Below are 25,203 nucleotides of genomic sequence, written 5' to 3' on the forward strand. Positions count from 1 at the left end.
TTTAATCTTTACGGTCCTTATTCTTCGAAGGCATTGCTCGAAACGCACTAACATTAGTATGTTTTGTGTTGTTGCCTCTTTTTAGAAGACACTCGCACCACATGACCCGCACATTTAAACTTTTAATCCATTTTAACAATTTCAATTCCCATCGATACGGACACTGTGGGATGATTTACTGGAACGTGAATTTCATTATGCAAAGACGCATCGATGCAAACGAAATGTGACACTGTTCCGCAAAGTTATGGCTACTACACCACACCACCTCCTCCTTGTCCTTCTACTCCAACATGATACTAACGCCTCTCCACCCCCTTGAAAGCGATGTACTAACTCTCTCCATGCTATTCTTTCATTTCGTTTTGTTTCGTTTTTTACTGCTCAGCTTTCCCTCTACACACACACACACTTTGTACGGGTTTTCATTCTTTCGGTTACTGGGGTTCGGCAGTCCCGCCGCTTGGGATTCTTTCCATTCTTTACCTCTGCCCGCTTTTATGTTGCCTTCGCATCGAGCAAGGAAGGTCGTACGCAGCATAAAATCAACCACCAGCGGCAGCCCTTGCTCTCCTCCTTCCCTGCTGGAACGGATCGTTCCAGTAGGATTCCGTTTCATGCGTATTTATGTTCTTACCGACCCATCGGCCCATCGGAACCACCGACCGACCAACGCATTTACGACAGTGTGTGCCAAAAAAAAACCTCCATAAAATGCTGATGAAATGTTTTAAGATTACAGTAACTTAGTTTGCAATACAGGCGGTCCCCGAGATACACGGTACCTCTTATACGCGGATTCGATGATACGCGGTTTTCCAAAATTTGACAGTTCTTTGAGCAAATTGTACTGATTTGACACATCCATTGTAAAATACCAAATAATTTCCGTATTGGTCGAATGTGAAATACCATTTAAATAGGTTTAAAACTGTTCCATTCATTAGAAACATATCAAATAATTAATTTAGTGGCTAAAACCACCCCTTACTTGCAAAATTCCACGCAAATTTGTGATATTTTGACTGAAAATTACGAGATTCGACTTACGCGGTATTTTTTGGCCGTTTTTGGTCCCCATTAACCGTGTATCTAGGGGACCGCCTGTATCTTCTATTTTTGAAGTACTGGTAAGACCCATACTTGTTCAGGTATTAGAAGGAAATTACGTGAAATTAATATTTTAAGCAGTTCCAAAATGCATTCCAAATCTTACCAATAATGTAGTTTCTTATGCGTCCTTCATCATGCGAACGAAACTCGAATAAAGTAAACAGTGTCGCTGTTTCTCTTTGACGCACTGTATACGCGGGCTGTCATGCCGGCCGAACCGACACGACGAACGCGTGCATGTGTTGCTTCTGAGGCGCAACGCAAAGCATTCCGCATTTGTTGCTCGTTGCGTACGGACGGAAAGTTGCTTGCGCGTCGGGATTTTAAGGACACGCGTTCGTCGTTCGTTTCACGTGGCTGTCTCGCAGGAGAGAGCGAAACCCACCACAAACGAACGTTACACGCCCGATCGTCGGGCAAAGTGAAATTGTGGCAAAGGGAAATAATACTTTAAAACAAAACAGTGCAAATGTAAATGTTGATAAAACGTAACTGTGCAAGGGAATAAATACTACTTCCAACGGCTTTTCATCCTTGAAATTCGAGAAAGCGGAGATTTAAAAAACAACTAAATGGCACATAATTACCTGTGATACTTGTGGCGTAAATGTGCACTCGTGTGTAAACAGAAATAAAGTGAAATAAAGTGTGGTGGCTGTGTGCGCAAACAATATAGTGTCCTTTGCGCGAGTCCTTTCAGTGCGGAATTATTGAAATTGGCATTGTCTTAAGTGTATGTGTGTGTGTTTTTTTTTTGGGAGATTTTTGTCCATTTCGAAACAAACCCGATTCTACAAGCATGTTGCGCTTCGGAGCACTACGGTATAAGAGGTTAAATAATGCCGGTGGTGCGTGCGGCGACGAGCCGGATAGTGAAAGCAGCAGCCCGGCCAAGGGAAAGCTCGTCGGAAAATCTGTACACCATTCCGCAACGACAACACCGACGACAACGCCAACGAGACACCAGCAGCAGCAACAGCAGCAGCGACTGCACAATCAGCTGAATGGAACCGCAATGAAAAATGTAAGAAGCTTTTCTTAGACCTCCACTTTCCTTTTCCCTTTCCACCGCCCCCCTCGCGCATTGTTATTTCTAGCAGAATTCACCTTTTATTTCATTGCTCCCAGGATACCTCCTCAGGCCGGTGCCGCCGCACCGTGTTTATTCTGTCCTTCTAACACTAAAGTGTGTTGTTGGTTTCAGTTTTTTTGTGTGAATTGCTCCGTAATACACACTTGAGGTGCAGTGCGGACCCCAGCCAAGAGGCAGCTTCTTCGCATGCCTTGGACATGGCACAAGATTAACATCATCTCAAGCTCTCCCGGAGAAGCGAGTACGGGTACGCGGCACACCGTGTGTTGTAAATTAAAAATTCATAATTATACGCCAAGCATACCACTTGCCTTACCACCACACACTTACCTCAGCCAAAGGAATACGTTGTTGGGTGGAAGTTGGTTCAAAAAGGGACGATATGGTGCTTTCATCACCACCGCCAGCTGCTAACGCTCTTAATACTAAGGCATAAAGTGGTACCACAGAAAGGAAAGCGTCTTCTAAAAAGAAGTTTTTTTCTTCCACCACAGGACGAAGGTGTAATTGAATTTTTGGGGCCAAAATCGGCCCAAATAATTAATGAGAATAGAGAAACTTTTCTTTCGATTGAACCAACAGACACACCACGGCACACCACCACTCACAGTTGCAAATGGTGCAAATTGCTGCTGCTGACTATCCACATCCACACTTTTCGCCCTGCAATGCACTCAGCAACTTTTGTCCGATGATGGATGAATTCCAATCACTCTCTCTCTCTCCCTTCGACACTCTCCACCGCCATCGCTCGTCCTTCGTTCCCAATTTTGGAGGCAAGTTTTCCCAATCGATCGATAGAAGCTGTTGTTTGTCTGTCCTTTCTAATCAAATGCCTTTGCTCTTCGAAACTCGCCAAAATGCAATACTTTGTATCGATTGAAGCATTTTGTTTCTGCGCTTGTTATGGTGTAAAAGGATTATGCCAACTGTGCGCTCCCCGCCGACTGCGCCACCAACCAAAGATCATTTGTCTGAGTCAAGACGGAGGGAGGTTGGTTGCCCATCGACTCGTCCGAAAAGGATTTTCATTTACCCATTTCGCGCTGGCACAACAGAGAGGAAAACAAGCCAAATATAGGCGTCGTGAAGCCACCCCGTGAAACCAGATTGCCAGTCATTAAAAATGAGCATCATCATTTTTGGATGGCTTCCCATTTTCCCATGCTGCTTGCTTTTCCATCTTCAACCCCGCGTGAAGCCCACGGAAGGATCTGCCGCTCTGCCGAGAGAGGACAACGAGAGATTCGTTTGATGTTTATTTATTCTACGAATTGGTTACTCAGCCCGCCATTCCCTGAAAAGAAGATACTTCGTCCTCGTCCTCTGGCACCCTTTTTCCCCTCCCCCCGTTCTATCGCCACTAGATGTGATTTATCATTTTTTGAAGGGAATCGGTTTTGTTCCTTCCTCGTTTGTTTGCTAAGAAATGGCTTTTGTGAAGAGGTTCCCCGAGAAAAAAGGGAAACTCAGCTTAGGGAAAGCAAAAGTGTCAAATCATCGTACCGATTTGCGGAAGAAAGGATGAAACGATAGATAGAGCTGAAGTTGGTTCGTGGTTTGGGGGGTACACCATCGATTCATTGATTTCATCAGTTCCCCCTCCCCTCCCTCCATCCTCCGAGGGTCGTGTGTCCGAATGGGAATTTAATTCGATGCGTCCAATAAAACTCAATCCCCCCGCTCAAGAGCCGATCATAAACGATGCCAAAAAGCCAACGTCTGGGCAGGTTAATTGAATCAATTTCAATCGATCAAGAATCGTGCGCGTTCCTCGGTGTGCTGTGTGTGCGTGTCTGCGCGCCAAGACAACGCCACCCCACGCGGGTGAAGCAATAAACTTGATGTGGATAAAATCACGCATCAATAAACAAATTTGTACGCCAGATGAATTGGAATGAAGGTCCATCGGTGGTTGGGCGGGGTGCGGTGCAAAAGGACCATCGCATGTTGCTGGCTGGCTGGCTGGCTGTACATACTGCCACGTAGCCGTTTCCCTTGACATTCCTTGACGTTGGCGTTCTTGGAAGCCTTCCGGGAGAAATGAATGTATCGCTGTCGCTTTGGCCACTGCTGCCCGACCCTGTACTCTCCCGCCTGCCAGAGCCTTCCAGTCTTCCAGTCACCAGTCACCACACGGTGCGTGTTTTGGTGTGACAATATTTTTCTAATTTAATTTAATGGACAAATTTAACGCTTCACCATGCCATGACTCCTCCTCCTTACATGCGCCACGCGTACACACGGGAAGGAAATTGACTTTCACACAGACACACACACACATATGTGCACATGGTGTTGTGGTCGTTCTTCTTGTCATTTTCCGAAATAGACGCACAAGCAAAGGGGCAAAGCAGTCGATGGAAGTCGGAGCAGGGACTTATGCTCGGTCTGTACATTACGTAAAGCTTTACATACACCGTACACACCACCGCCCGAAGAAGTCCCAGGTGAAGGGTTCGACATCTTATGCTAGACTTACGGGACGACGACGACGACGACGACAGTGACGTTCCTAGGCAACGTAATAGAAGAAGCTCAATTTACATATACAACCATGTACAGCCCTTCTACACCTTAGTTACGGAAAGCTGATGAAGTCTTCCATTTTCGTTGCCTCTTAACGTTAGCTGACGTGTGGTACAGAGGGCGTCACTTGAATGTGTCCTAAACCTGTGTCCACAAAAATGCAGTGTCCACACAATAGCGCGCCCAGGACGGAACGGTGTAACAATGGAAAAGTTACAATTTCTTCCCATCCTTTGCCATCTCTGGGAAAAAGCGTTTCAATGTCGCTTCGTGTAAATGCTTAATCCGCTGGACAGTCGCTCACTCTTCCTCCAGAGCAACGCACAGCAAGGTGGAATAAAAATGTCCGCCCAATGGTACGTCGATTAGCGTAACGAATTCTTTACGTATAATTTATGGCCTATACAGCGCATTGTCGTAAAAACTCGAAGTCCCCCCTGCTTCAAATCAGCTCAACCACCGTCGTTCTTCCCGTTCGATCGGGTTTTCGATTTCAATTTTAAAGCTATTGTCATTTTCCGACACACAGGCGATTGGGCGGACGGGACGCGCAGGTTTTGGGACTTTGATTTTATGACCGGACCCGGCGAAACAGGTACATAGTGAGGCAATAGGAACTAATAGTGGGGGGAAGGGGAGAAAGCAAAATGAAGGAAAGTATAATGGTGAAATAATCCATAAAATTTAACGATCGTCCTTTTCCCAAATTCGATGAGGTGTCCTTTTTATAGGCTTTAGAGTGGATCTCCATCGTCGTGGAATCCTGGAGGGAAGGATGGTACGGCTGGAATTAAACTTAGAACCGGGAGTTCCCAATTCGGGGATGCCAATTTCTTTTCGATGCCCAATTTTGATTCGAAAGGGATTTACAAAGCCTCATCGCAGGAAAAGAATGCTTAGTCAGCTCGCTAAGGTTAGGGTAGAGCATAAAAGCTAGGAATAGGTCCCAAGCACAGGCCTTCCCGCAACAGGCCCCTGGGTGTGTTAACAGTCATCCCACAGGACGCTATCATCACTAACCCATCTGTAAAATCAAACAGTCCCAATCCACCGTACGACCACGCTCAACACACCTACCTTCGCACTATCAAATTGTTCTGTGTCTGTGGTTGACTCATACCCCTATTGAACCGTAACTCAGATAAGCGCGTTGATGCGCTTCGTATGCGCTCGACGGCCAACACAGCGGAGTGCCTGGTGCAGTCTTGAGTGTGCGACTCTGCGTGTGTGTGTGATGTCTGACAAATTGTTCTATTGGTTACGTCGTAGGTGACAGTTTACGACTTCGCATAATTAAAATTCTTAGATAACATTCACCATCACTCCGACACTCCGCGCTATCTACGGCCATGGCCTTCGTTTGGGATGTTTTGAGAAGGATCGGAACAAGTTGATTAGATCTTTGTGAGGCGCTGGATGAGCAACGAAGGGCTACAACAAGAGGGAAGGAACGTCCACCACCGCTACCCTTCGATTTCCCCATCCCTTCCGTTAAGGACACATCGCACCATCAAACGACGTTTGATGCGTTTTCTAGCCGGGATATATTTTACGACCCTGCCCGAAAACTTCAAATGGAATCCGAAAACGGACAAACCTCACGCGCCAGTATCTGGCTCGATTGCGGTTGTCACCTCGGGCTTGGGACTATTTTTTTTTCTTCCTGCACCTCCTCCTACTATTCCCTATCGTTGGCTTGTTTTACCACGGAGTGATAATGTTTTTTGGGAGCTAATTTATAGCTCAACTTGTCCGTTGACACTTTCTTTTTACACACCAATATGGGCAGCCCCTCCGTCCTCAATCAATCCTACCATAGCGCTGCGCGACTTATCGTAGACTTTTAGTAGACATTTTTCTAGGTCCGTTTTGTGCAGTGGTGCATCTTCCGAACGCACTACCCGCTGCACATGCTTTTAAAACCGCCCCGTGGAATGGCTGAAAGGCGCGAGCAAGCGAGCGAGCGTTACCGATGACATCGCAGGGGTGTCGAAAAGAAATTGTTTATCTTCACGATGCAATAAATTATTCGATTTGGTTTAAGAGGCCAATCTAGCGGAGCGCGCGAGCCTGGCATGCTCCACATTCTCCACAGAACGACGCGCCACAGAGACACGGCTACGCGTCTCTGCCGCCGCCCCGACGACTCAGTCGTGGCGTTTGTTCTGCGCGATTAGAAACCGGGGCGAGGCGTATGAATTTATGGTGAAGGAATTAAGATAACCACTTAACATCTTACACACTTGGCTTGGCAAGACATTGGAAGATGTTTCTTGGAAGCAAAAAAGAAGGAAGAAACCAACCAACCATATTCTGATCTCGCGGCATCTTGATGGGCATCGCTCGTTTTTTTAATTGACTTCCAGGGCGGCCAGTCGAATGCCAGCGAGATGCGATAAAGCAAAAACATGCTGCAGCGGCCAGTGCAGCCCGGAGAGAGAGAGAGAGAGAGAGTCAGTGCCAATCGAGCGCATTTAAATTGGAACAAATGTTTTAACGCGCACCCCATCGACCAATCCATGCGTGTGTTGTGTGTGGATGAAATATTACGATCGTTTTCTTAAAAAGCGCATACTCGCGGCCTCGCTGGTTCGAAACCAATCTTCTCATTGAAGTGCGGGCGTGATCGTGAACTATTTTTAAAACAGTTCAATCGACAATCGAAGACAAAAAACACTTCCACAGTTAAGCGGGAAACGAGGTTAGCTTCAGATTCCTTTCGACCACATTCCCCCCCCCCTCCCTCCTCCGACCTAGTGCCACTCAAAGACGTTTGACAGCTTTTCGGTGTTGTTTTTTGTGTGTCTGTAACATCTTCGACGCCCTCTCGAGTCGTGTGATCATCAAAGGGAAGCAGGGTTCACCCCCACCACGCTTCATACGAATGTAAACAGAGCCGACGATCGGCTAGTAGCTGAAAACCAATCTACCGAAAGCAGGAAGCACATTACAATCTTGTCCGATTAGTCTCCCCAGCCCACTTCTGGAGGCGATTGGAACGAACGATAAACAAATAATGCAATCGCCGCATGCATGGCACACTTGTATCAATGTGCATCGCGCGCCCTCGCACCTTTGGTAACCCTTGGTAACACATACAGAGTGGCAACCCCGAGAATTGGCATATTTCCACGCTCGGGGAGTGCTGGCGAAACCGTACTAATTCACCACCGTGGTAGTGACCGGGATTCGAACGAGAATGTAATTTGAAGTCTATTTCTCTGGGGAACCGCCCAATTCCGGGACGTGAAATCACATCGCCACGTGGCAGTCGTACAGCCGGGAGAGATGCTCGCCATCAAATATGCACGATGCGGGTGGTGCTCGTAGTGCCCCGTTTGCCAACGCATATTGGATACAATTTGTCTCTTGCGTCTTTGCGATGGCGGGCATCCGCAACACTCTGACGGACTCTCCCCGAAGCCACCAAACCGACCGAGAGTTGATGATGGTGCGGTGACTTGACGAAAAATCTGTCCATGGCGTACGCCAAATTAAACCCAGCCTACCAGCTACTACTGCTGAGGGAAAAATGCTGACGCTCTGGCGCTGTTGCTGACGTACAGTCACTCACAAGCCTGTCAGCACAAGCCTGTCGTTCCTCTCGGGAAAAACGGCCACTTTCCCCGATGATGACGACTATGCTCGCTGGAGGAGGATGGGTGGAAGGAAACAACAAGGAAACACTGCCACCACGCCCCTCGCCAGCCGAGCGAAAAAACAACAAATGCAAAACAGAAATAAAAATACCAGCGTGCTAGTGCGCAGAAACCGGGATGGCAGAGGGAGGAAATGTTTTGAAAACAGTACTTAATTGTATTAGCCATTCGATTAACTCGTGGCCAAACATACCGCACTTCCCGACCGACCGACAGACCGACCAGACCGACCCAACCATGATGCATTTAATTTAAGAATAACATTTTATCCGGGGTCATTATTAGCTGCTTACTACCCTCTGTTGCTGCTGCTGCTGGTTGCCTGCCGTGTTTGAATGTTATTTTGGTGAAATATCCCCTTTTCCATTGTCTCGAACCCGACCACAGTATGTACCTGGAGCGACGGGCTCGTTTAGGGAACGGCGGATGATGGGATACGATTTGAAAATTGTTCAAATAACGACGAAGCAACGCGAGACGATCTAGAGTGCCTGCCCGTTTCTAGGGGGACCTCACTTGAGAAGGGTTCCAGCAGCAGCAGCAGCATTTCCATTAGTGCAGCAGCTCTAGGACCACAGCTGTGCCTCGCGGAACAATGAAGAGCCCACTTGAAAGATTCGCAGTAGGCGACGACCGGCGGAAGCAAACGATCTGCCAAGGGACCGTGGAGGGAAAAAGGACCATTCTTCTTCAATTATCGTACGCATGTTGGAATCGATTCGATACGATACGAATTTCGGGACGAATTTCTCTCCACGTTGTGCCTTCCATTTGGCAAAAGGACGTTGAATGAATGTTGTGAATTTGATACGATTCGGAGGGGGGTTTGTGGTTCGATTTTCTCTTTTGATGCCACGGCCGCAGCCCCGGTAATACAATGCGCGCGCGAATGTCTCCCATCCACACCTTCCGCTAGGACCGTTTTCTATCCTCTTTTTTTGTTGTTGTTTGGTTCAATTGTTAAAGACGTTTCCTCCTTCGCGCGGGTGCGCTTCTCAATTTTCTAACGCGCCAGAAGTATCGTCCGGAATATTGTTATTTATTTACCGCGTCCACCACACGCACGCACGCACACAGCTGGGCCCCTACCCATTTTAGTTGAACAAACAGCCGGGCCTACCGCGAACAAGACGCCACACCGTCATCAAATATCGTTCGATATGCATTTCACGTACCAGCGACAACGGCGACAAACAACGTCGGGGACGAAGAATTTCTCTCTTCTCTCACTTGTGGCTGTGGTTCTTTTCCCCCTTTGGTGCACATTCATACTTTCACATGCCGAAGAATGCTGCCGATCGTGGTTGATTGTCTTGAGTGTTGTTTTTTGTTTCCCCCGTGCTCCTTTTCCTGCTTGCTCGGTTCTTATGCTCATGTTCAAATCATGCCACGACCGACGGCACATCCCCAGCAATCCAATGTACGCCCCTCAGAATGTCCCATTTCTTCTAGCCTAGATGCTTCCCTTCAGCTACCCTTTATGCGTTTCTTCGCCTTTGTGCGAGTGTCTTTCGTCTGCAAATGATTCAATTTCGGAGGACACACTTCAAAAATTAGATCCGGTTTCCAAAAGTGCCCGGAAAAAGTAAGCAAACAACAATAAATTCAGTGCGCCATGGGTCGAGCATCGCAGCCCTCGCAAGGGAAATGCATCCGGCAACAGAACACGATGAGGATGTTTCCTTTTTTTTCTCCCCCTTCCCTCCGGTTCCTCTAGAATTGCGAAAACATTGCCTTTCCAATGGTTTCCAGCTATATTGACGCCCTTTTACCTATTCCTTCGATCGGAGCGGTGAGGCATTGCCCTTCTTTGGAAGATGTATGTTGTGACAGTTTCAGTAAAGACAAGATCCCTTTCAAGTCAAAAGATTTGTCAATCAGAACACCCTTTTTCCAGTCTTTGGGGTGGTTCCGTTCTTTTGCCTTTTACCTTATCCTCCAATACATCTAATAGTGTGTTGATCAGTTTGGCAAACATTCCCAAATATCGCCCGAACATCACTCCAAAGTTGCTAATCCCACAAACCCCCATTTTACCTTTTCTCACCAGGTTAACACAACGACATCGGACCAGAAACGACCTCGTAGCAATTTCATGCTCATCGTTGGCGGCCTGTCGGGAAAGTCTGCCCTGCCCGAGTCCGTTCCGGCCAAATCGCCTTCTGCACACGTTACCGTCCAGCCTTCGTCGCCTTCGTCCAACTTTAAGCTACTGAGTGGAAAGTTCGCGATCGACAGCAAGCGAAAGATCAACTGCAAAACGCGAATCTACAAGTGCATCAAGCGCATCCTGAAACGCAACTCCATTCATGCCAGCCCGCAGTCGTGCAAGGACCAGCAGCAGCAGCACCACCCGAGAAGTCATCGAATGCCGGCCGCACTCCGTTCGCCGAATGCTGCCGACTATCGCGAGATCAAGACACTGCTAGAGAAGCAGCACCGCGATCTCGAGTACGATGTCAACCTGGCCAAGTGCGTCGAAAAGCCTGCCTTTGTAAGTAGATCACGACACGATCACGAGTAGCTCTCACTGGAAGATCTTGTTGGAACTAATTTGTGAAATCCTCCTTCCTTCCTTCAGATCAAAAAGATCGCCATCAACATGCTGCAGTCCGCTGTCTCGAACGAGAAGGAAGACAGTACGCTCGTGCTACACCGGGAACAAACAGCCACCGTTACCGGCACAATCCAGAGCGATCTTGAGCAGGAGCGGGAGTATCGCCGGCTGCTGGATGAATGCTGGTACCACGAAAACCTGCCCCGAAGCCTGTCCCTGCAGCTGCTGGCGGACAAACTGCCCGGCAGCTTCCTGGTGCGCAAAAGCACAACCCAGCCCGACTGTTACGCGTTATCGCTGCGCGTCCCGCCAGGATCGGGACCGCGGATTGCACACTACCTCATCGTACGCACGCCCACGGAAGGATACAAGATCAAAGGCTTCCAGAAGGAGTTCAGCTCGCTCCGTGCCCTGATTGTGCATCATTCAGTGATGCCGGAAGCGCTGCCCGTGCCGCTTGCCGTACCGCGGCCGGTCAACCTGGTGGTAAAGACCAAGTTTGACGACGACTACGAAACCGTGTTCGATCTGGCCAAGGTGGTGCAGCATCATTAGCCGCCAAAGGGAGCCGCATCGGTGCGCCGATGGGTGGAGGCAGCAGCAGCAGCATTTACCAAAACGATTCTGTTAGGTTTAGTTCAGTCACTTTTCAATGCGCTATTTTTGTTATCCCTTTTTCCTCCTCCCATTTACTGCGTAAGTCTATAATTATGAGATGAGAAATAAATTATTCTATAAAAGTTACAACATTAAACCGAAGCCTACGTTTCTCCGGGGCGGGTCAACGTCGAAAAGGCGCACGCATAGATTCTTAATTGCAGGTTATGAATCCGAAAACGTACGGATGGAACCTATGGATAGAAAGGTCACTGAAGACTGTTCTTCGTTCTTCGCTCCGTGAGCCTCATTATGGACATTGAAGGAAGGACCGGGGCCCGGAACCGTGCCCACGCACGCACAAAGCTGCGCCACCGCCGCCGCCGCCGCCGTGGTTGTCTGGTGCCGCCTTCTTTAAATGCTTTTTCCTATCCAATCGATCCGTTGTTATCAGGGCCGCTCATCCTCCCGCTCATCGTCGCCACCTTCACCCATGCATGCAGAGCAATAAAAATCAACACAAACCATGTCATTATGGGTGCGATGCGACCCTCTCCGCTCACCCGCTCGATAATTTCCTATCCTAATCATCTACTCGGCTGGCGAAAAGGGCCAACCTTCAGGCCCAGTTTCCGGTGCGGAGGACGCAGCAGGTAGCAGGATGAGCACTGCGATGCGTCCTGCAATCAGCCGAAACACTGCACGTTGGATGTAATTGGCCGTGGCAACACGCGCAGCCGGCCGGCTTTTGGTTTTGTGATGAAATTTGTCGATAGATAGATTATGTGGGTTGGCTTTTCTTTTGTTGCCTTAGGGGACACCATGTAGTGGTCCGGCGAACATTACAAGCAAGATGTAATAATGATGCAACGGGATGACTGCCAATGACCACGAAAGGCAACGCGATTGATGGGGGAGTTTGAGATGAACTCGTACGGGCTTGAGTGAACCACCATGGGACTAATTTTCTCCGTCGGGATAGTAATTAATTCCTTTTTTTTTTCAACAATTCCGAGTAAATGCTAAAACCGGAAACATAGAAACAACATCCCGGGGAGAGCAGCGAGATGCATTCACACGCATCCGGCGGAGTGAAGTGGATGTGATCAAACTTTAATTAGTAACCACTCTGTGTCGAGTGGTTGATTGTTGCTGCACTTTCCGGCATACCACTTGAACCCGAAAAAGCCACCACGAACCGTACATTTGTAAAACCACGAGAAAATCATGGATTTCACACATAAATTCTTTGGCTCGCTCGCCACAGTCAATTGCGGGGTTCCGGGCCCTGGGAGTGTAAAGGTTCCTAGGCCTGTGTGTGGAGAAGAAGAGGAGGAAAGAGTTTCATATTTCAGGGTCGCGCGGGTCGAGCCTTCTAAAACGGAAACTTCACGTACTGCGGGAAGAGTAGAACAACAACCAAAAAAAACATACACAGAAAGAAACATTTGTACCGCAAGAAACACAAAATGAGCATACGGTTTAGAAACGGGCGGGATAAAAAGATAACCCACAGAATGGAAGGAGCAGACCTCGAGAAGAAACAAAAAAACATCTGCATATTGTCGTAAATTAAATCAATGCGGCGTAACTAGCACGACTAGCAGCCGCTTGTCCACTGGATCCCATCTCTTTCTCGAGATGCTGGTTCCCACCATGCCGAGTCGGTCGCCTGTAACCTTCGATGCCGCGGCGCAGTACGTAGTTAATAGGTTAATGTTTTCCCTTGAAGAGCGAACATGTGGAAGGACCCGTTCCCGACCTCGCTCATCGGGCCGAAACCGTGTCAAACAAAAAGCAGATGTTGGAGAAAAAATGAAGCAAAGAGCGATCATAGCGAGATCGTATTGTAACACACACGGATTGTCACACGGAATTAGTCCTGCAATGCAGCCTTCGTGTAGGAAGGACACTCCTGTTGTCTGCCTATGACTCCCGCATGTCGGTCCGTAATCGTGATTCCTAGAAACGTCCCGCCGTATGTTTGGCAGACCTCATTAGGAACAGGAATACGATCTTAATTTGAATAACAAACTTTGCGCTTCTCTTCTTTACGCAATTACACAGACCCTGCCGTGCCAATAGTTTCTTTTCTTTGTGTGTCCAGTAACGAACAATGGATTTACTGACAAAAATGATTTTTCCTTCATCTTGCAAAGCTGTCAGAACGTGTGATGAAGACATCATTATCATCCCTACACTGCTACCCAAAAAAAAGGGGACCAATACCTCACTGGGGAAATGCACACCCGTATGCGGAGAGAAGGCACAGGCAGATAAACCTTCGAACAACACCGTTGTGGAAAGAAAGCATATACATCACAAGATAACATCATTTGGTGATGGCAAGGAAAAACTTTGCCACGAAACGACGCGTCAACAATATTATACGGGGTAGCGCGCCGCGTTCGCCCGGTCCCGGTGGGGATTTTGGAAATGAATTCTGCGCTCTGTCGCACGTCGCTTCGTTCCTGGGTTCGTTGTGTGCTATTTGTGAAGGAAAAGCGGGAAAAATAATTGACTGTCACTTCATTAAACGCCCGCTTGTCAATTTCGAGGTGTCCGTCGTAGTCGCCATCATCGCCGTCGTTCGAAGCGAAAGGAAGATTTGTGCCGAACTTATGGGGACTGAATATTGTTTCATGTGTGAGAAACATGCACCACATTTGCCGTTAAGGTGTTGCTTATTCTTGTGTTCCCCGCTCTCTGTCTTTCTTTGGGTAACAATTTCATCCCTGGCACTACGCGAGGGAGGTATTGAAAGTGTATGAGCAGCAGGAAGCAAAGTCCTTCACCCATCAATGGTCGTAAAGTGGCTTACGATGAAGAAACAGTTCTTACACGCTGCTGCACTGCACTCGTACGCACACCACCTCCGTGTGTCTGTTTGCTCCCCATGAGGTCTACCCAAACAACAGTCGACGGACGGAGCGATGGCAAGCATCCCTTGCCGTACCGGCCATGTATCCCTAACACAATCGAACCGAAGAAAGCTTTGTGTTGCTTAATAGACTTTTAAAACATCTTTCATTCGAATTGAATGCAACCCGTAACGTAGGGAATAACACGCTGCACGCTGAAGGATCACTTCGGTGCGTATTTTCTATTGTGCTGGTAGTGGAAGCCCGTATTTTTTCTCCCATTTTACAAAAGCCATCCTAAACTGAAATGAACGAGAAATGGAGTGGATCGAGTATGAAAACAACACAAAACAGATCTCTAAAGGACCCCGGGATCGGGAAGGATCGCATCGAAACTGGGGTGTTATGCATGGCCGGGGCCAGAAGGTCTGCAGCCGAAACCGTAGGGTCTGCTCATTTTTCATTTCACATTTCTTAGATTCTATAGATTCGGGATTCGGGTCGCATATATCACAAACCAGCAGCGGACGGCCAACAATAACGGTCATGAGAGAAAACATCCTTAGGCGAACGGTGTGTGTCTGTATGCTCATTTTGGGAAGTTTTCCTTCGTGTATCCTCTATAGAAACCTATTATTGAACACTTAATCGAACAATTTTATACGATTTTTTTTTATTATTATTCTACGTACATCCACAAAAGGAAGATTCCCTCTCCGGTGATCGTTGGTAGTTGTTGTACCCTCGACGACGAACCCGTTGATCACCAACGGAGGCATCAGATAAACATTTTTACAACCCTCTACCACTTCTGACTAATCCGATAACGAACGCCGACAGCGAAGCATCTACAAATTTGCCTCGAAACAAATGGGCAAAAAATACATTCGCTCCCTGGAGTGTTGCTGGAGTGCCTTCTGCAAAAACCGTGGCCCCCGGGAGCTTCAAGTACTTTCCGATGAAATAGTAAAATCGCAAACAAAGATCTCCGACCGTTACAAACAATCCTGCACCCACTTCAGCGAAGGACGGGACCGGGTCGGGCGGGGCCATACCGTGCATTGATCATTGTTTTGGCTATGATGAACCATGCGACAAAAGGCTCCGAAGGTATCCCGGGTGTCCATGGATATCCTTTTTTGCCTACTGCCTGCTAAAGTCACCGTGGGCACGTTGCCTGTACCGCGTTGAATGCAGGTAATGCGACCCAAGGACCTTCGTCAAACTGAAGAGACAGGCCGAACGAAAGCAAAGCATAGGAAAATCGAGCTACGGTGATGCACCGGCAAATGGAAATAACTAACCACACACACGCACATTGCCCCGAACAAATGTGTCTTTTTGCCATGGTCAACAAAGTCATCGGAGAAGGTAAACCAGAATTGTTGATGAAAAGACAAATCCTTAATAGCTAACGAGTTGGTAAAGAATATACAATTAAATCAACGGTTCTCGCTTTTTGAGAGTAAAACTCGTTCAAGGAAATGTTTTATAAAATTACTTACATATCAGGCATTTCAGCTGCTTTTACAGTGCTCTCGGTTTGCCGCAAAGGTGTCCGAAACTGATCCCAACTATAGTAAAACTGTCGGCTTGTAGTTTTATGATATTCACTAAAATTGGCTTCAATTTCCATTTACGATCGGATCAAACACAACCAGAACAACACTTGGGAAGGTGTGATGTCGTAAAAAATGCAAGCTGTTTTTTCAAGCAGCTGAAGCTGCCGGTAGCTTTGCTCTCTAAGAACCATAGGAAATTACATAGAGATATTTTTGTATTACTTTTTACTATTTATAAATTGTACATGCAGAAATCCACAACAAAATCTAGCCTGTCCATTGTTTCTGGTGATTCTCCGGGACACTGAACGCAGCAAGGCTTGTACTAAAATGAAGTACTGTGTACACGTATCCTCTTGACGAAATGCTGCCTTCAAAGAGAAAATTCACTAGATTTTTGTGCAATAATAGATCTCATTGATGACTGATTTCTTGAACAAAACTAACAAAGATAGGTAAAAAAGTCAAAACAAACAAACAAAAGTTAATTTTAGTTTTGGTATTTTATTTTTAGTACAACAATAATCAACACACTGTCCCATCTTACCTATATCAACCTTGGCCGTTCTCAGTAGCTGTCAGAAAAGGAATTGCCAAACTGCACGTGTGCTTTCAAAACAAATACAGTCGCCTCGTTTTGAAGAAGCGCCGGTAACGAAAATGATTCTAAAATCGCATCGCCTTTTTATCGGCAATATTCCTGCGGGAACGAGTGAGCAAGAGCTGAGCCAAGAATTCAGTGCATATGGCAATGTGGAAGCGATAGAGATTAAAACGAAAACAAACCCATTGAACGATTCGGTTGATACGTTCGGTTTTGTGACCCTCCAGACGGAGGACCATATCGTGCCGCAATGTAAGTAAAGCTCATTAACCGTACACCATAGCTGCTAATTGAATAATCGTTCATTATTTTCCTTCTACAGGCATCAAGGAGTTTAAACAACAACAATACAAAGGAGCGTACTTGAACGTGTCCAGAGCGAAGGAATCTTTCTTAGAGAAATTGAAGCGCGAAAGAGAGGAGGCCGAGGCACAGAAGAAGAATAGTTCGTCGTTAGATCCGTACACTAAACCTGTGGAGGAAAAAGTTGCAAAAGAACCCGTAGCCAGCCTTCCTACATTACCCACATTACCGACACTAGGCAAGGATGATGATAGCAGCTCCTCTGAGAGCTCAGAATCGGAAAGCGAAGAAGAGAAGCCATCTATTCCGCAAACTGCACCCACACGCAGATCCCAGGCACCAAAGCAAGAAGATGAAATTGTGAAAAAATGGAACCAAGAAACGTACATTGAGCATGGGAAACTGAAAATCGTTCCCATTACCGGGAAGGTGACGGAAGTGATTGATCGCACAAAGCCGCACCAGAAACGAACGGAGGATAAGAAACTTGGCGAAAAAGCTCGCATAGCAGATGAAAAACGAAAGCAAGGTCTGAACAATTTGAAATCTGCGTACGAGCAGCAACAGCTCGCCATCAAAAGTGCTCTTGCCGGTGCAACGGCAAACAACAAGAAAAAGATCACGTTTGATGATGAAGATGACGCACCGGGCCAGAAGAAATTGTCGCTGTTTGATGGGCCGGAAGATGAGGACGACGATGGATTCAAGGCTAATTTCACCTTGCGCAAGCAAATGCTTGGAGAGGAGGGCCAAAAGTTGTACGAAATGCAAACCACGTATCAGGCGGACAATCGTTTCCGTTTGGATGCACGATTTGATGACGATGCTGGTAAACCTGCCGAAGTGCAAACGCCACAATCGAAGGCAAAGGACAAGGAAAGAAAAAAGCAACTGGAGATTCTTTCCAATGTGGTAGGCAAACCGATCATTGCGGAAAATCGAGTTGAAAGGTGAGTGTTGGTAAAACGGGCGCTCTTTACCGCCATATGCTTAACTAGTGACTATTTGTATTTATAGCAAAAACAACGTGCAAATGCAACGGTTCGATCCTACGCAGCAAAAAGAATCGGACCAAAATGAAACGCACGAACCAGCGGTGAAAGCATCCGACCGGAAAAAGGCAGAACGGCGGGAGGAAGATTTTAAAGTTTCTGAGCAAAAGTTTTACAATGTGTCGGATAGCTTCTCATTATCGTCCCGCGGCCAATCGCAGGGCTTTAGTTTGCTTTCAATGTTTGGAACAGCGAACGATACCAGCGATAGCAAGATGCACGTAGATGAAACGCAGTACGATAAGCCACTGAAAAGTGATGCCAAGTTCCGGTATGAATCTTCCGATAGTGAGGATGAACAGAGTCGCAAAAAACAGAAGAAACACGAAACTAAAGGCGATGGTGAAAAGGAAGGGAAAGGAAAAGAAAAACTGAAAAAGAACAAAGCAGGCAAAACTGGGTCCGGATATTACACGAAGCAGGGAATATGGAAGGATTTCTTTTTCTTCCTACCAAATGATTCACGTCTCGATGGTAAGTTTTATGCGACTATATGAGTTTTGTGACACTTTAACATACTACTAATAATTTTGATTTTCTATGATTTCACAGCTGGCCGAGAATTTCTAGGATACGTGCCTGATACGGATGGCAATTTAAAATCAGCCAAGGAAGCCGTAGTCAGATTGACCGAGACTGATGTGCAAAACATTCGCCAATTGTACAAAAAACGCCGACAACGCGAAAGTAAATTTGTTCACAAAGAATCGAAACTAGGTCTTAAGCGGCTTAAAATGAAAAGTACGGCAAAGCGGGGCAAGATGAACAAGGTGAAGTAGCGAATCGTTTCCTGTAATTTAATTTCGCTATCTAAAAATGACCATAACATTGATTTAACAGCAACAGAAGCACAGCACTCTGCAATCAACGTTATCAAAATACCAATTTGATTGAAGTGCGAATCGATAGTGAAGATTCATAGATTAAACATAACATTTCAAAAGCATTCAAATTTGGTGTTATCTTTCGGTGTGATGGATTTTATTCTATCATATACATTGTCGTCTTTGTTCAGAGGCTAAGGAAACGAAAAGAAATATCAGCTTTGAACAGTCACAAACACTAATTTTACTCACCTCGAGGTTATGCTTTGAATTCGTAGTGATACAATCACCTTTCTACGTCTATTTGGCAACTGTACACCCCACCAGAAAGGGCAGTGAAGTAGGTCAATCGTTCAGACGCATTCGCTCATTCGTTAACCATCATGCTTCGAGAGTGGTTGGCATTTTTTGGCGCGCTATGCGCAATACTCGTCTCAATCAATCTCGTAACAGCAGATTCGAACGAATGTGAACTCCCTCCTGGACTACGGGAAGAGATTGCACAATATCAGCCGGTAGTGGATTCGATCTTCCAACACATCGTATCTGGTGAGTATGCGGGCAAGACTTGGCAGAGTTTGCTGGAGTTTACGGATCGGTTTGGACCACGGCTTACTGGATCGAAGCAGCTGGAGGATGCGATCGACTTCGCAGTGCAGGAAATGATCGCAGAAGGACTCGACAATGTGCATACCGAGGAAGCCATCGTATCACACTGGCAACGCGGACGAGAATGGGCAGAGCTGGTAGAACCATTCCAGAAGAATTTACCCATGCTGGGACTTGGAAAATCAGTTGGAACTGCACCAGAAGGCATCCGGGCAGAAGTGATCGCGGTGGAATCGTTTGAAGAGTTTGAAAACTTCACTGCAGACCAAGTGGAGGGAAAAATTGTAGTTTTTGTTCCCGCATGGGCTGGGTACGGAGCGACTGTTCAATATCGATCTGAATCAGCATCAGTAGCAGCAAAGAAGGGCGCTGCAGCCGTGCTGATACGTTCAATGGCTCCTTTCTCTATCGGAACGCCTCATACTGGAACGCTTTCATATGATCCGGAAGTGCGCCGTATTCCTGCTGCAGCTATAACGGTAGAAGATGCCATGTTGCTCTTGCGCAAGTACCGACGAGGAGATAAGATGGTAATTCATCTGAAAATGGATGCCATGAATCTCGATCCAACGATATCGCGAAACACGATTGGCGAGCTAGAGGGCCATACCTTCAAGAACACCTCCGTAGTGGTTGTATCCGGTCACATGGACAGCTGGGACGTGGGTACTGGCGCGATGGACGATGCTGGTGGGGTATTTATTTCATGGAAAGCAGTGACATTCCTGAAAGCGATGGGTCTTAGGCCACGACGCACTATTCGGGCCATTTACTGGACGGCGGAAGAGACAGGTTTAGAAGGTGCCGATGAGTATGAGAAACAGCATTCCGAGGATGAGGAGGACGAGTTCAACGTGTTCTTCGAGTCAGATTCTGGTACATTTAAACCCACTGGTCTTGATTTCTCCGGTAACAGTGATGCCCACTGTATCTTTGCTGAAATTGCTAAGTATGTTTCTATTGATTAGGCTTGAAAAGGTATATTGGATCGTTATAAATGATTGATCACTTACTTTAGATTGATGTCTGGCTTCAACGATTTCACATATACCGAAGGAACTGTTGGATCAGATATTGGAAACTGGGAAAGAAGAGGATTTCCAGGTGTTTCCTTGCGAAACAAAAACGAAAATTACTTTTGGTAAGGCTGTAGCTTAACATACCATAAAATCATAAAACAAAAATGCATTTACCCTGTTCAATAGGTATCATCACTCCGAGGGCGATACGATGGAGTTGGAGGATCCTGATGATTTGGATAGAAGTACTGCGCTGTGGGCTGCTACTGCGTATGTGATTGCCGACTTAAGCATCGATATTCCAAAAGATGTAACGGATTACAAACCAAAATAACGACATCATTTAAAACAAACAGATCGTCGCATCAGAATTATATAGTCTTAAAAAACGTTATTGATTGAGTGTCATGCTTCTCAATTACGAAGTGGAATATTAAACATATAGATATTTCATAAAGATCCGTTTTTGTTAAACCATCTGAACATCCAGAAATCGTCCAGAAGAAAGACTTGGCATGTATATGAGATGACTCCAACAATATGCCAAAAAATGGAAGTAACTTGAAGAGAACAACGCGAACATCGTACGATCGATTAGTTTATAAATACTGAACTCATCATACGGCTGCGAAGCAACAATGCGAATGCACTAGACACTTTTCAATCCACAGCCTACAAAGCCTTTTGATTGAAGAGCCTATAGATAGAGAAGATCAGGCACTTTTGATTAGACATGGTTATTGAGTACCTGTTGATACATTCAAATTCCTTATTATCTTCAGCAAGTAACTTTATCTTGTCACATTTCAGTGTATTCATGCAGCATAGCCTGATAAGTTACAAGAACCACTATCACCTTCGTCATTCTCGAGCACCTGCGGTCATTCGTTTTCCACCATGCTTTGGATGAAGTTAGAATTTCTCAGCGCGCTTTGCGCAATACTCATCTCAATCAATCTCGCAACAGCAGATCCGAACGAATGTGAACTCCCTCCTGGACTACGGGAAGAAATTGCACAATATCAGCCGGTAGTGGATTCGATCTTCCAGCTCATCGTTTCTGGTGAGTATGCGGGCAAGACTTGGCAGAGTTTGCTGGAGTTTACGGATCGGTTTGGACCACGGCTCACTGGATCGAAGCAACTGGAGGATGCGATCGACTTCGCAGTGCAGGAAATGATCGCGGAAGGGCTTGACAATGTTCATACCGAAGAAGCCATCGTATCACACTGGCAACGCGGCCGTGAATGGGCAGAGCTGGTAGAACCATTCCATAAGAATTTACCCATGCTGGGACTTGGAAAATCAGTTGGAACTGCACCAGAAGGCATCCGGGCAGAAGTGATCGCGGTGGAATCGTTTGAAGAGTTTGAAAACTTCACTGCAGACCAAGTGGAAGGAAAAATTGTAGTTTTTGCTCCAGCATGGGTTGGCTATGGACCGACTGGTCGGTATCGATATGACTCTCCCTCAGTGGCGGCAAAGAAAGGCGCTGCAGCAGTGCTGATACGTTCGATGACTCCTTTCTCTATCGGAACGCCTCACACTGGAACGCTTTCATATGATCCGGAAGTGCGCCGTATTCCTGCTGCAGCTATAACGGTAGAAGATGCCATGTTACTCTTGCGCAAGTACCGACGAGGAGATAAGATGATAATTCATCTGAAAATGGATGCCATGAATCTCGATCCAACGATATCGCGAAACACGATTGGTGAGCTAGAGGGCCATACCTTCAAGAACACCTCCGTAGTGGTCGTATCCGGTCACATGGACAGCTGGGACGTGGGTACTGGTGCTTCGGATGATGCTGGTGGCGTATTTGTCTCCTGGAAAGCCGTGACATTCCTGAAAGCGATGGGTCTTAGGCCACGACGCACTATTCGAGCCATTTACTGGACGGCGGAGGAACAGTACTTGGAGGGAGCGAGTGAATATGAAAGACAGCATTCCGACGGTGAGAAGGACGAGTTCAACGTGTTCTTCGAGTCAGATTCTGGAACATTTGAACCCACTGGTCTCGACTTCTCCGGTAACAGTGATGCCCAGTGTATCTTTGCTGAAATAGCTAAGTATGAGTGTAATTAATTTTATGTTAAAAAAAGTAACTAAACAGTAATCCCACCATCGCTAGATTGATGACTGGCTACGACGAATTCACATTCACCGAAGGATCTGTGGGATCAGACATCGGAAATTGGGTTAGAAGGGGATTTCCAGGCGTTTCATTGCGAAACAAGAATGAAAACTACTTTTGGTAAGTATTTTATAGTCCGACCTGAAGCACGGAAATGTATGGAACAATCTGATTATTATGCAGGTATCACCACACTGAGGGGGACACGATCGAGTTAGAAGATCCAGCGGCTTTGGATAGAATAACTGCGCTTTGGGCGGCTACTGCTTACGTGATCGCCGACCTGAGCATCGATATTCCGAAAGATGTCGTTAGTTACAGCTTCCAATAACCAAAAATAACGAAATTTATTGTTGAGATTGACAAATCAGTTCCGGATGTTAAAATTTCGAAAAAAAAATGCCATTCCACGCATTGCCTTCAGCATCACAGCAACTGTCGAGGTAAATAAACTATGGACGGCTGATCGAAAAGAGAGGATGTGTGTAACCCTTCCTTTTCTAACGTCTCCGTGGGATGCGTGCGCGCTTCCGACGCTTTGTTTATTATTTGCTTTATCGCCATCGTGAAGTGGCGGCTGGCCCTATTAGCGATAAGTAGGTTGTGTGTTCCCGGCATCGTTTCATTGTGATCGTAGATCGGCCAGCAGAATGGCGTCCGTGATTCTGTTTCTCACCGTAGTGGGAGCGATTTTTGAACTTACCAGCGCCGGGGTGGCCGATAATAGAGTGGACACGTTCGGTAAGCAACAGAATGGGAGCTGCGATTTGCCGGAAGCCCTGGTGAAGGAGATCCGCGGCTATCAACCGATCGTAAACAAGATTGTTGACGAGATAGTGAATGGCGAATATGCCGGCCGCACCTGGGACAGTCTGGCAGAGCTGGTCGATACGTTCGGGGCACGCGTGGCCGGCAGCGAGCAGCTGGAGAAAGCCATCGATTATGTGGTCGACAAAATGCAGACCGATGGGCTGGAAAACGTACACACGGAGTCTGCGACCGTTCCGCACTGGGTACGGGGGTATGAGAGTGCCGAGTTGGTGAAACCGTTCCGGAAGAATCTTCCATTGCTGGGGCTTGGCAGCAGCGTCGGTACACCGCGCGGAGGCATCATCGCCGAGGTGCTGGCCGTGGAATCGTTCAAAGAATTTGAAACCATCCCGGCGGAGCAGGTGCGTGGAAAGATTGTTGTTTTCTCGCCGGTATGGGAGAGCTACGGCCGGACGGTGGTTTATCGCAGTCAGGCAGCGTCGGTAGCATCGCGCAAGGGAGCCGTAGCAGCGCTCGTCCGCTCGATTACCCCGTTCTCGATCGGCTCTCCGCACACGGGCCAGCAGCATTATCAGGATGATGTGAAGAAGATCCCCGTCGCTTGCATCACTGTGGAGGACGCCCAGATGCTGCTCCGTAAGTACCGCCGGGGTGAGCAGATGGAGATTCATCTTGAAATGGCCGACCGCCCGATGGATCCGGTAGTGTCGCGGAACACGATCGGTGAGCTGATTGGAACAACGTACACCGACACATCGGTCGTTGTCGTCTCCGGACATCTGGACAGCTGGGATGTTGGTGTTGGTGCGATGGATGACGGAGGTGGTGCCATGATCTCGTGGAAAGCATTGACGTACCTGAAAGCGATGGGGCTGCGGCCTCGCCGTACCATTCGGGCCATTCTTTGGACGGGCGAAGAGGAAGGGCTTTACGGTGGAGCAGCGTACAAAGAGGCACACAAACCGCAAGAGCAGAAGGAATTTAATTTCTTCTTCGAATCGGATATCGGTACATTTGAGCCGCGGGGGCTGGACTTTGTCGGGAATGCTGATGCCGAATGTATCTTTCGAGAAATCGTCAAGTAAGAGCTTTTTTTGTTATCCGAGCGGCAGTAGAACCATAAAACATAACGTTTGCGTTGATTCTTACAGACTGATGGGTCCCTTGAACGCAACTGAGTTTGAAACTCCTACAGATGGTGGGCCAGATATAAGCCACTGGACGACGCGCGGCTTCCCTGGAGCGTCCCTGTTGAACAAAAATGAAAAATACTTCTGGTAAGTACTGTTAAACTGGTGGTACGGTGCTGGGATGTTTGGCATTAATTGCGTCCAATTTGACACACTATTAGGTTCCACCATTCCGCTGGCGACACGATGGCAGTGGAGGATCCTAAAAACTTAGACAAATGTGCAGCCCTCTGGGCCGCCGCGGCATACGTTGTGGCTGACCTGAGCATAAGCATGCCTAAGGATGTGCAACCGTAAAGCAAATTCCCTTATACTCACATATCTTTAATCGTTGAATCTATTCACTCAGAATAAAAGTAAAACCCTTGCCTATTTGCTCTTTTAATTTTATTGCATTTTATGTTTTCTCTCATGTTTTACTCTTTAAATTAGTTTATTTACTCTTAGTTGCTTTCTTCTTTTGTCTCATAGGTTTCGGCAATATTTCATTTTCTCCACCCCCCAAACCAACGGCATTCAGAGTCCGAGCACTTTGCAGTAATTTAGCAAGGATGTCCTTAGTTTAAAGAGTAGATTAATCTGCGTTGTTCGGCAATATGTATATGTATAATGTTTACACAGTGATGCTACCGGCATTCATCTGCTTATGTGACTGTTTACACTAAGATAACTCAACAAACATGTATGTATAGTGTATCTGTCTCTTCCAAGTGCTCCACTGTT

General features: G+C 46.9%; 4 protein-coding genes and 1 long non-coding RNA gene across 5 annotated transcripts; 4 read left to right on the forward strand and 1 right to left on the reverse strand.

Moving 5' to 3' along the window:
- The first annotated feature begins 1,393 nt into the window (after nucleotides 1-1,393).
- On the forward strand, nucleotides 1,394-11,705 carry LOC120908432. Its single transcript, XM_040319410.1, has 3 exons — nucleotides 1,394-2,137; nucleotides 10,445-10,888; nucleotides 10,976-11,705. The coding sequence occupies exons 1-3, from the start codon at nucleotides 1,913-1,915 to the stop codon at nucleotides 11,504-11,506; spliced, it is 1,200 nt and encodes a 399-aa protein (XP_040175344.1). The 5' UTR covers nucleotides 1,394-1,912; the 3' UTR covers nucleotides 11,507-11,705.
- Nucleotides 11,706-16,552: 4,847 nt separating this feature from the next.
- LOC120903450 (probable RNA-binding protein CG14230) lies at nucleotides 16,553-18,882 on the forward strand. The gene is made up of 4 exons (XM_040312888.1): nucleotides 16,553-16,827; nucleotides 16,898-17,828; nucleotides 17,896-18,404; nucleotides 18,483-18,882. Exons 1-4 carry the CDS (start codon nucleotides 16,632-16,634, stop codon nucleotides 18,707-18,709), a joined length of 1,863 nt encoding a protein of 620 aa, XP_040168822.1. The 5' UTR covers nucleotides 16,553-16,631; the 3' UTR covers nucleotides 18,710-18,882.
- LOC120903476 lies at nucleotides 18,883-22,207 on the reverse strand. The gene is made up of 6 exons (XR_005739606.1): nucleotides 22,116-22,207; nucleotides 20,557-22,044; nucleotides 20,377-20,474; nucleotides 19,974-20,308; nucleotides 19,007-19,902; nucleotides 18,883-18,948 (listed from the first exon to the last, which is right to left on the reverse strand). It is a non-coding gene; the product is annotated as an uncharacterized LOC120903476 (long non-coding RNA).
- Nucleotides 21,255-22,996, forward strand: LOC120903469 (carboxypeptidase Q-like). The gene is made up of 3 exons (XM_040312913.1): nucleotides 21,255-22,454; nucleotides 22,517-22,639; nucleotides 22,703-22,996. Exons 1-3 carry the CDS (start codon nucleotides 21,280-21,282, stop codon nucleotides 22,848-22,850), a joined length of 1,446 nt encoding a protein of 481 aa, XP_040168847.1. The 5' UTR covers nucleotides 21,255-21,279; the 3' UTR covers nucleotides 22,851-22,996.
- Nucleotides 22,997-23,068: 72 nt separating this feature from the next.
- Nucleotides 23,069-24,865, forward strand: LOC120903458 (carboxypeptidase Q-like). Its single transcript, XM_040312901.1, has 3 exons — nucleotides 23,069-24,371; nucleotides 24,442-24,567; nucleotides 24,642-24,865. Exons 1-3 carry the CDS (start codon nucleotides 23,170-23,172, stop codon nucleotides 24,775-24,777), a joined length of 1,464 nt encoding a protein of 487 aa, XP_040168835.1. The 5' UTR covers nucleotides 23,069-23,169; the 3' UTR covers nucleotides 24,778-24,865.
- Nucleotides 24,866-25,203: the final 338 nt, after the last annotated feature.

The sequence above is a fragment of the Anopheles arabiensis genome, chromosome 2 (genome assembly GCF_016920715.1).
Source record: "Anopheles arabiensis isolate DONGOLA chromosome 2, AaraD3, whole genome shotgun sequence".
Lineage (NCBI taxonomy): Eukaryota > Metazoa > Arthropoda > Insecta > Diptera > Culicidae > Anopheles > Anopheles arabiensis.